The sequence below is a fragment of the Saccopteryx leptura genome, chromosome X, assembly GCF_036850995.1.
Source record: "Saccopteryx leptura isolate mSacLep1 chromosome X, mSacLep1_pri_phased_curated, whole genome shotgun sequence".
NCBI classification, from domain to species: domain Eukaryota; kingdom Metazoa; phylum Chordata; class Mammalia; order Chiroptera; family Emballonuridae; genus Saccopteryx; species Saccopteryx leptura.
Genome location: NC_089516.1, coordinates 90,477,315 through 90,489,727, shown reverse-complemented (window position 1 = coordinate 90,489,727; position 12,413 = coordinate 90,477,315). Strand labels below are relative to the sequence as shown.

At 31.9% G+C, this 12,413-nt stretch overlaps 1 protein-coding gene across 1 annotated transcript in view; it reads left to right on the top strand.

Annotated features, from left to right (window-relative positions):
• The first annotated feature begins 680 nt into the window (after nucleotides 1–680).
• The window catches only part of LOC136386408 (protocadherin-11 X-linked-like), a 109,368-nt gene continuing 97,635 nt past the window's right edge, over nucleotides 681–12,413 (top strand). Inside the window, exons 1-2 of the mRNA XM_066357838.1 lie at nucleotides 681–690; nucleotides 4,695–4,718. Coding sequence (XP_066213935.1) covers nucleotides 681–690; nucleotides 4,695–4,718 — 34 coding nt within the window. The remainder of the gene's footprint in view (nucleotides 691–4,694; nucleotides 4,719–12,413) is intronic.

Here is a 12,413-nt window from a genome sequence, read left to right as displayed (position 1 = left end):
AACCACAATGAGATATCACCTCACATCAGTCAGAATGGCGTTCATCAACAAAATAACACAGAATAAGTGCTGGCGAGGATGTGGAGAGAAGGGAACCCTCCTGCACTGCTGGTGGGAATGCAGACTGGTGCAGCCACTGTGGAAAACAGTATGGAGAGTCCTCAAATAATTAAAAATCGAACTGCCTTTTGACCCAGCCATCCCACTTTTAGGAATATATCCCAAGAACACCATATCACTGATTCAAAAGGAGAAATGCACCCCCATGTTTATGGCAGCAATGTTTACAATACCTAAGATCTGGAAACAGCCCAAGTGTCCATCAGTGGATGAGTGGATTAAACAGCCAGGGTACATATACGCATTGGAATACTATGGGGCCATGAAAAAGAAGGAAATCTTACCTTTTGTGACAACATGGATGGACCTGGAAATTATTATGTTAAGTGAAATAAGATAGGGAGAGAAAAAAAAATACCATATGACCTCACTCATTTGAGGAATCCAAGGAACAGTGTGAACAGAGGAATGGAATAGAGACAGAGGCGACATCAAAGGATCCAGAGGAAAAGCGGACAGAGGGAAAGGTGATGGTAGGATGGAATGAGAGCAGAAAAGTAAAACTGGGGGGAGGCGTTGCAGGGAGGATGGCAAGGGGAATGTGGTGGTGAACAAGGGGGATGGAGGGAGGTAATGGGGGGACATTAGAATCTATGTAAACCCAATAAATTAAAATAAAATAAAATTTAAAAAGTTATTCTATAAGAACTTAGAACATATGTTAGGTTTCAGGTGAATTGAAAATTGATTTATCAGATTTTCCTATGTATCAGGAAGCATAATAAATATTGTAACGTATGTAGTTAAGGAGAAACAGATGATGTATTGAATAAATATTTAATTGATATTTATATAAAATATCCTTCAGTTGACTCCAGTGACAAAGATGTCTGGTGATTTCTTCATCAACATTCTTAAAAATGATTTTAAATTTTATTTATGCTCCAAAATTATGACCTTTTAAAATTTCATTAAAGTAGCTTTATTATATGACTCTAAAATTATACATGATAAAATAACTGCAACAGTTACTACTTTATTGAAGTAAATGGCAATTATAGATTGATGCATAGTATTTCATCAACACACATTATGGCTACACCATCAATTTTGTGGTGAGCTCTGATGACCTTTAAGGTATTTAAACATTATCTGTTTATTAGTAATTCTTTCACATTTAGGGAGAAGTCTCTAATATACATTGGGTATTAAATATTTTCATCAGGATTATGAATAAAATATTAAAATATGTATAGAATAATACAGCATTTTGGGGTATTTTTCTCATAATAAATTTTATTAATTTTATGTGACTTAAACGGGAGCAGTATTTTTATTATAGAATTTGTTTCTTTAATTTAAAGTTTGTAATACAAGAATCCCAGAGTACTTCTTGTTGCCTTAATTTACTAATTAAGATATTGATTTGGGTTATAAATTCAGAAAATAACATAAAAAACTCAATTATATTTCAAAGTAAGCATTTATCTAAACTTATTTTTATATTATTATTGCATTTACATAAGTAAAAATAATATTTGAACTCTTGTGCTTAAAATTATTAATTAATAAATTTAATTGCAGGATACTTCTAATCTGAAAACAATTTTCTTAGTGAAAACTTTTGACTTGTTAGGTGTGTTTATTTTGTGTATTAGTAAAATACAATTTAAGTTATACATAGATAATATATGTAGTTTTCATACATACCATAACATTTGGTTGTATTAATTAATACATTTTGTTTTTCTCATAGTGATTCACCACAACTCTACTATTTAAAAGTATAAAAACTATGCTATCTTGATTTTACAAAAATCCTGAGTTGTGTGGATGCTTCAAACATATCAAATAATACCCTTCATAAGTTTATAGAATAGTTTTATATTTAAGGATACATTTAGGGAAAGACTTTATAAAATCCTTAAATGTATAATGAATGTATTTATTAATTTCTGTGTTAGCATACCATAGCATTTTATTTATTTATTTATTTATTTATTTATTTATTTATTTATTTATTTTGTATTTTTCTGAAGTTGGCAACGGGGAGGCAGTCAAACAAACTCCCGCATGCGCCCGACCAAGATCCACCCGGCACACCCACCAGGGAGCGATGCTCTGCCCATCTGGGGCATTACTCTGTTGCAATCAGAGCCTTTCTAGCGCCTGAGACAGAGGCCACAGAGCCATCCTCAGCGCCCGGGCAAACTTTGCTCCAATGGAGCCTTGGCTGCGGAGGGGAAGAGAGAGACAGAGGAGGAGAGGGAGAGGGGTGGAGAAGCAGATGGGCGCCTCTCTTGTGTACCTTGGCCGGGAGTCAAACCCGGGACTCCCGCACGCCAGGCTGACACTCTTCTACTGAGCCAACTGGCCAGGTCCTATAAGAGTATTTTAGAGAGAAGAAAGGGTTCTTTTTTTTTTTTTTTTACCATGTTTCATGTGATGAATTTAAATATCTCTCAGTCAGTCTTGAAAATTTCATGCAGAACCTGTTTATCCTGTATTTTAAGGAAAAGTTATTACTATTTGATATTTGCAGGTTATAAACCAGTTTTCATTTTTAGCTTGGGAACTGAAAGTTCCCTAGGATAGGTTTTAAAATGTGTTCCATTTCATTTTGATTGTTGTCATGTCACTTGTTTTGCTTCATTTGTACCTTCTTACCCTTAGAAAGTAGTCTAGTCTCATTATATTTATTTTTTTCTGACCTTTTCAGTTATCAAAATTAGAAAGGGTTTGGTAACTAAGGTCTACAGCAGTGAAATTAGTCTTAAAAAATGAAAGCAAGCACTTTATTACTTCTCTGCCTAAAGCAGCTTTTTATTCTGTGCGTAGAATATTTGAAAACTTTACATTTAAATATTACAAGATTTGCTTATTTATTCCAATAATAAATTAGAATATTTTGTGTGTGTGTGCATGTGCACTCACAGTGCTTATTGAAGTAGAATCATTATTTGAAGGGTAAGGATTATGAAATTTTATTTAGAAGATGAATCCTATTTCAAGTATCTTGTGAAGTAACTGTTTTTTATATGTTCACTTGTATTACCATTAAATGACATTGCTTATAGATAAAAAAAAAACTTTATGATAAAAAGTAAAGGTAATTTCTATGTCAATGACACTTAAAAAGTTTTGCAATGTTCTCTCATTAATTCTCATCATTACATTGGAATATTATTTCATCTTCATTTTTCTAATCTCTGACTTATTCCTTCTCTCTAAGCATTTAATATGTCTTTAGTTTATAGTATTTTAATTTTATTCAAAAATATTTTAAATAAGTTCAAAATGTTTATATTTAAAATTTTATCCTTATATGCATATTACTGAATATATCAGGAAATCATTTTTTTTTATCAGGAAATCATTTTTATTGCTGAAATTTTACAAGGAATGAATCTGATAGTCTTCTATCCAGATCAACACATACTTAAGTTTTTATAGATATATAATTATTTTGTTTAAAAATAATTATATATAGATTTTGTTGCCTGAATCAGACAGTGGTGTACTGGATAGAGTGTCGGACTGAGATGCAGAGGGCCCAGGTTAGAAACCCCAAGATTGCCAGCTTGAGCGCAGGCTCACCAGCTTGAGTGTGGGGTCGCTGGCTTCAGTGTGGGATCATAGACATGACCCCATGGTCATTGGCTTGAGCCCAACAGTTGCTGACTTGAAGGCCAAGGTCGCTGCCTTGAGCAAGGAGCTTGCTCTGCTGTACCTGCTTGGTCAAGGCACATAAGAGAAAGTAATCAATGAACAACTAAGGTGCTGCAACAAAGAATTGATGCTTCTTATCTCTCTCTCTCCCTGTCTGTCTGTCCCTATATGTCCCTCTCTCCATCTCTCTCTCTGTTTCTCTCTGTCTCTGCCACACAGACAAAAAAATGAACTTTGTTGTTGTTTCTAAGTCAAGCATAACTTTGTGGTATTTTGAAGGAAGTCACTTAATGTAATGTTTACATTTATCTATGTGAAAAAGAATGATAATAATTTCTAATCTCTCATATAATAGTTGTGAAAAATAAATGAAATTTTAGTTATGAAAATAGTTGTATTATAGAAAAAGTGTCATAACCAAGATAAGAATACCTATATTGGGCCATCTTCATGTTTGTGTCTGTTGTTTATTGGATTTTTTTTCATTACTATTTTCCACATTATATTTGGAGGCAAAGCATCCTGTTAAGTCAAAAATACTTTTTCATACATTTCCTGTAAAAGATTTCGAGAATAAAATGAAATTTCAGTAGAGAAGTATACGTTTTTATCATAAGAAGTGAACGTTAAAAAATCTAACAAGTTCTTACAAAATGTTGAGTTCAACGATACAATGCCTTTAGGGTAAGGGTCAATCATTACTTCCCAAGAGGCCAGCATATAGCATAGGTTTTCTCTTAATTAAAAAAAAAAAAATATATATATATGTATATATATATATGGCAAGATGCAGATTTTGTGGGCTATCAGTCTTCCACTTTGTCCATCTCAGTTATTACATTCATTGCAAAATGACACTGAAAATGCATTGTAATGTTATAATTTACATTTGTTTACTTAATATAATCATTTGAGAATAAAAGAAAATACTTATTGTGTCTAACTTTATTAAACTCTTTTTTTAGCTTTCATTCCTGGACTAAAGAAAGGTATAGTAAGAAATCACCACAAACCATAACCATGGTGCATGTTTCATTTTAAAATGTATTGCTAATTTGTGTTTGTTTTAAAAGCTTTGGCCTTTTCACTTCTCATAAAACATTGCAATTTCAACTGTTTGCTTCTAATACATTTTTAGTATGTTTAAATTGAACTGTTATTTAGGAAAGGTATTCAGCTGGTTGAATATCTTGTATACCTGGATGCTTTATGTAAGTTATGTACAATTAATCTTTGGAAAGCAAAATTACCATGACCCAATAGTATTTTTTTTATTTACAATGGTTACTTTAAATTACCTATGGATTTAATTATTCATTTTTTCCTCTGACACTGTAAGCATATTCAATATTTTGTCAAGGGAGACATTGAAGATAGAATTATACTTTTCTACATTTTAATCAAATTTGATCTGTAAATGGCACATGTATACATGTCTAACAAAATAATCCAAGTTTATATTCTTTGTGAACTTGTAAATAGTGTGCAATATCTTTGCCAAATTATAATGTATAGATTACCTATGAACATATGCTAAGTTAAGGTTGATAGAAAACAAATTTTTCTAAACATGAAGTTTAAGCAATCAGTTAAAATGTACATAATTTTATTGTGCCAAAAAGTTTTAGAATGCTGCAAGATATTTTGTACATTTGCACTCGCTGTGAATATGTACCCATTTCTTTATCATTTACTTTACATTTTGGAATGGATCTGTCACGTTGTTCATTTACTAGTTTAAAAAAGATCTTATTTTGCTTCATACACTTATTTTAAAATGTAGTTTTAGTACAATAATATTTTGACCATGTAAAAATATTACTTAAAAAATAAATCATCCTGAAATCAGTTATAAAAATCTAAATTATTATATAAAGAACTACACTTTTAATCTTTTATTTGGACATATCATCAATAATAATAGCATATTTTTATTTATTTATTTATTTATTGTATTTTAAACGTTTGTAAAATGTTGCTTTGGTCTCTTCTATATTGTGTTGGAGTGATGTTCTTGAGGTCTTATACGATTAGTTTTACTGCCCATTGTAAATTTTTGATTATCATCTAACTAGTGAAATTTCAAGCTAAATTTCTTGTACTCTTTGAAAGTCTTGAACATTCACTGTTTTTATGGGTAGGGTTAAATCAGGTGAATGTGAATGCAGTGCATGTGCATTAGGTCTCTTCCATTCTCAGTAGTTTTTAAGTACTCCCTGATAAATACTACTCAGGAATTACAGCTATCTTATAGTCCTGAATATGTGTTTATAACTTTGATACAGAAGATGTTTTGATCATAGCTATTCAGAAGTATAATGGAAAGAACATTTGAACGTGTGCCAGGATGTCTTTTTTTTTTTTTTTTTTTTTTTCTGAAGCTGGAAATGGGGACAGACAGTCAGACAGACTCCTGCATGCGCCCGACCAGGATCCACCTGGCATGCCCACCAGGGGGCGACACTCTGCCCACCAGGGGGCGACGCTCTGCCCATCCGGGGCGTCGCTCTGCTGCGACCAGAGCCACTCTAGCGCCTGAGGCAGAGGCCACAGAGCCATCCCCAGCGCCGGGGCCATCTTTGCTCCAATGGAGCCTTGGCTGCAGGAGGGGAAGAGAGAGACAGAGAGGAAGGAAAGGGGGAGGGGTGGAGAAGCAGATGGGCGCCTCTTCTGTGTGCCTTGGCCGGGAATCGAACCTGGGACTTCTGGATGCCAGGCCGACACTCTACCACTGAGCCAACCGGCCAGGGCCGCCAGAATGTCTTGAGTTCTAAGGATAGTTCTGTATCTGAGTAGATGGATACACTTGGCCAAGTCATTTAAACTCTGAACCTTCATTTTCTTTCTCTTCTCATTTTAAAAATTGTAACAATCATATCTATGTTTAAGCTTCACAAATAGTCATAGTGTTGAAATATAATAATTAATATTATAATAATTATATTTCATTTTCTGTGTTTATTGATGTCTAGGGTTTGCACAGAAAATGTTAACTGCTTTGTGTATCTGCAATTATTTGTATTTTGTCTGTAGTAATGCCCAATTATCTAAGCTGAATTTTTTCCTATCTTTACTGTGTTTTATTAGACAACCCTTATCCTTCTGGCCCACAGATAACTCTCAAAGATCTGTTCTTGAGCTAGGGTTCAGTATTTATTATTTGTACTCAAGGATCAGCTGTCATTTAGGATTTCATTACATTAAACTTGAATTGTTGACTTTTGAGGGAAGAGAAACTAAGAATGAGAGCGTGAGGGAAACCAGCTTGAGCTGGAAGTTTCTAGGAGAAACTGGCAAAATGAATGACCTCTCAGCCAAGTTAACCTCCTTTCCTGTCTTCACTGGACTACTTAGTTAATAAGAGTTTGTGAACATATAACATAATTCACTCTTATGCATGAGAGATATGCATTTTTATATGCCAATTAATAAGAAAAGTAATGTTTTTCCAAAAAGTATCTTTTTATCCCATTGTGAGGAGTTAATGAATTTGTAAGTTTCCCAATAACAAATTGTTAGCACAAACCATAACATTAATCCCTTCATGCTAATTTAATATCTCCCTAAGTTATCTTATCTGACCACAGAAATGAATCTACATGCACTTTTGTTTTAGATTATTAATAGTAGACTCTGAATGTCATAGAACAATATTTTTTAAAGAAATGAAGTTTTATAAAACATTTGAATATTTTAATATCTAAAATTACCTTCTTTAGATAGTACAGTTCATTCTACCATATTCATTATATATTATACATTGTCACACAGGTAGAAAAAATATGCCTTATGATAAAATTGTATTGTTTTTATAATGTTATTTTATATTGAAGGAAAAAAAAGAAAAAATTGATATTATTAATCAAAGAAAAATAGGGGAAAATTAGTACTTTTCTGAGGTCATGCGGTATTATTAAAGCTAGAAAATGGGTGTGGTACCACAGTATTGTCAATCTGATAGAAATTCTTAACTTGGCTTTGAAACAATATATAATCTGTGAATAGAAAATTTATTCTTTAAACTGTATGTTCTTGTTTTATAATGTTTGTCTTTTTACAATTCATGTGGGTGAAATAAACAGCTTTGCTAAGTGATATATTAGTCAGCTGCTTGTTAGCAAAACAGGCTTCAAACATGAGTTATAAACATAAAAATCTAAATACTTACTTCTGCTACAAGTAATTAGAATAGTAATATTCATTTCATAAAGCATAATTTTAATATATATCACTTTTCTTCAAATTGTCTTGAAATTGACTCTATTTGACTAACATTAAAAAAGATTAAATATTACATTTTTTTTACTTATATTTAGGTTCTTCAGGAACCTACTTAAAGTTAGGTTAATTACAAGGCAGAAATTTTTGCTTAAAGTATTCTTTTTTTCTAGGATATATACAAAAACTGATTATTGAAAAGGCAAATTTCTTGTTAGGTAGATTGTCAATCTAAAAATTTAGCCCAGGAGCTTTGAATTTCAAGTGGTTTAGTATCATTGATTTTAATCTGCACTGTCTAATGAAAAGAGACACATATGTAATTTTAAAGTGTTATAGGGTACACATTTAAAAAGGAAAAAGAAACAGATTAAGTTAATTTTACTAGCATATTTTATTTAACCCAATATATCTAAAATATTATCATTTCTTCATGTAATCAATATAAAATTATTAATTAGATATTTTATTTCTTTATAGCAAGTTTGCAATCTGGTATGCATTTTACACATATAGCACATCTGAAGTTCAACAAGCCACATTTTAGGTGCTCAATAGCTAAGTGTGGAAAGTGGCTACTATATCAACACAGGTTTAGATCCTCCTTCAAAACCAAAGATTAATTGCTGGGTTTGGGCAGCTGACAGAAAAGGGCTTTGGTATATATTTGTTTGGTATTATACCTTGAAGAAAAACAAACAAACAAGCAAGCCCTTGAAGCCCTTGAATTTATGCTTGTTCATCTGAGAATATTTCCTCCCTAGCTGGTCAAGGTTCAAAGAAAAAAGAAAAACATTTGAGAAAAATACCCTGGTTGCTTTTTACTGCCAGGGGCAATGAAAACATGTCAAATGTGAAGCGGCAAAGGATTTTATGGATCCAAGTCAACACATTAATTGCAGACTTTGTGTAATATGTTTGAAGTTCTTAGGAACCATGATTTATTGGAGTTTGTGCCTTGAAGAGTTTTCAAGAGGAGTCCTAGTAGAGAACACTGAATGGCACAAGTTAGTCTGGAGGGTAACACAGGAATACATGATTTTGAAAGTGTATTGTGTAGTGTTTTATAATAGTCAGTACATCTCACTGCCAGAACTGGAGCCAAAAGTTTCTCTCTACAATTCTTATGAAATGTGGTATTTCAATTTTAAAAGATTAGCGATAAAAGTTACAATGCTATTGTGAATATAAGAATCTGAATTTCAAAGAATATTAAGTAAGAACTTGTACTATCTTAAACAGATGTAAAATGTTTATAATAGATGTCTATATGTGGTATTCATGGTTGCTCATTCTCAGTTTGAATTTCTAAGACTGATCATCTATAACAATGATTACAAATACTGTTCTGTGTTAGAAACAGTTTAAAATGTTGTTTTATCCACTTGATAAATACTTATTGATGGTCCAAGATATTACCAAACTAAAGCAGAAAACACCTTACAAAGTGATGAAATTTAGTGTTTATTTAATAAAACAGCATGAAAATAAATTGATAAATGCTTTATATTTTAACTACAATCAAATCTAATTGCTTATTGGTAAAGATGTGGAATACAGTATTTATCTATTATTCAGAATTTAAGTGAGATTTAGAAAATATATCTTCACACTTTCAGCTTAGAGAAAACAACTGTTGATGCTTTACACAGTTTAAATTTATACCACTTTAACAAAACTGTATTTTCTTTACTGTCAATAATCTTTGGTGCTCTCCAAATGTAATAATATTCTACAAGAAAAGAGGGGAAAATAGAGAACTTTACAGAGCACATATTAAACATTTTTCAAATGTATTTATTCAGAGTTTCTTAATTTTTTCTAATGTATGTGAAATCTAAAAAATAAGAATATTTTGAAAACTAACAAAAAGAAGGGAAAGATTCTTGTCAGAAAATGTCAATATATAAAGCTTTTACAATGAAAACAAAACGGTAGTTATGCAGAAATTACTAGATCATTGTGGTAAAATAAAATAGTACTAAAGCTGACCACAATACATATCTGATGTTAATAGAGGATTTAAAAATAATCAAAACCAGAGATTATATGAATTATTAAACAAATGGTGATTGTAAAGTTGGTAAACTATTAAAGATCATCACTCCAAGATACATATACAAGAAAATCATAGTAGATCAAAGATATGACTATACACATGGGGACATAAAATTTTAGAAGAAAATATGAATAAAAACCAATCAAAGAAATATACTTTGGTTTAATTTTTACTCTTCAATAACTGCATAATCAATGGCAAAACTAGTCCCAAACAATTCTAAATAGAAATATTTAGCTCCACTAGATTACTGAAATTAGTTCTTATCATATGCTATAGAAATTGCAATTATCTCTGGTTGTTTCACAAAACATTTCAGTTCTGGTTCTATTGTCATTAATGTAGACATAACACTTGAAAAAAAAGGTGATTGTACAAGGCAGGATGTGTGGCAGTAAGTACTACTTCTCTCTTTTTTTAAAATATTGAGTTTGATGATCACGGTAGTAATAGTCACCAACTTTTAATGAGCAGGTGTAAAATATTATTCATTGTTTGACTTCCAAAGCAGCAAGGGATGAAGTAAGTCACTTTCAAGAAAGGGGTTATTTTTAGTAGGTAGTTGCATATTTTTTTCTAACAATATTTGATCAGATTGGCTCTGCATTTATAGATGTAGCTCTATTGTTCCTTTAATGCAAATATATTTTGAGTGTATGTTTCCTAAACCTTGTTCAATCTTGCCTTTTTCTTCCATCCTTTCCTCTTACAGGCCTTTTAACAACTCACTTTCCCTTTCTTTCCTTTTATCCAATAATCTTTGTTGAATACTTGGTACCAACAAGGCACTATTCTAAATTCCATTCTTTTATCCTCTATTCTCTCTGTAATAGGCAAGTAACAACAGGAGAAAATTAGTAAGTGGAAGTAAGATAGAGGTAGTATTAGAGTTATTTAATCATTAATAGGTGAAAATAAGATTTTTAGTATTAACATTCAATGCTATTATATGTAGGAAAATTTGATACATTACGACCTTGTTTCTGGATAGCATTGAAACCGATCTTGAATAGGATTTCCAGGAAAATAATATATCATGATTTTCACATTTTCTCAAATATTCAGAGGCAGAAGTCATAAGCCAGAGTCTACCTGAATAGATCACTTTGGGAATGTACCCTTGCATGCTTGCTAAAAGATTGCATTTCAGTTTAAAAGCCTCGATGGCATATAAGTAACTCCTTGATAAAAAATAATATTATTGAAATTTTATTTAAAACTTTACAAAAAAAGCCTCTTTTTAATCATGTATACTTTTGCATATTTTTGAAGTCCCTAAAACCATCAAGACTGCTTGATAAATAATAGAACTACTCAATCAGATAATCTAATTGCTCAAATGTAAAAGCATTTACTTTCTTTAGTTATCAGTAATGATTCTAATTTTTTGTTGAAGTTAGTGTTATGACACCTTTAAATTAAATATTTTACTCTAATCACTTGATGCTCAAAAGCAGCATTGATAGGAAGAAAAAATAAATCAAGATTTTATTTCTTTTGTCTGTTCTCTTAGGTTTCCGTGCAAGAACTCTGAATTACAATTCTTTCTATGATAATATTATAATTTTAATTTATATTCTAATAAAAATTCAAAATTATTATACAATAAACATTTGTTTACTTTAGAATTTACTTAGGCCTCGCAGTTTGGCCCAATGGATAAAGTGTTGGCCTTGCGTATGGATTTTCTGGGTTTGATTCTCCACCAGGGCATACAATAGAGTGACCATCTGCTTTTCTTCCCTTCTCTCTCCCCCTTCTCTCTCTCTCCCCCTCCTGCAGCAAGTGGGTTGATAGTTTCTCATTGGCCCTGGGTGCTGAGGATAGCTCTGTTGATTCAAGCATCAGACCCAAATGGGAGTTGCCTGGTGTACCCAGTAGGGGCACATGCAGGAGTCTGTCAATATGTCCCCTCCTTTCACTTAAAAAATGTATTTATTTAACAAATATCTAATTAATTAAGTAATGATTTCTTGAAAATATTCTTTTTTTGGGTATTAAAAGAAAGCTTTTTGATTGATTAATTTTATTTTTAAAGATTTTTATACTGTTACAGTAGAATTTAGTTGTAGTGTGTGTTGCATTTTCATCAACTTTTCTGTTTTCCCTTGAATACAACTACTGCAAAAGTTTTGTCTTCAAAAGATTATAGGCCCTGACAAGTGGATCAATGGATAAAGCATCAGTCCAGCACATGGATGTCGGGGTTCTTAGTCAGGGTGCACAAGAAAAGCAATCATCTGTTTCTTTCCTCTTTATTTTCCCCCTTCTCTCACATTTCTCCTCCTGCTCCCAGTGGCTCGATTTGTTTGAGCACTGGCTCTGGGAGCTGAGTATAACTTGGAGAGTTTGAGCATCAGTCTTGGGCACTAAAAATAACTTGGTTGCTAGCATTAGCCTTAGATGG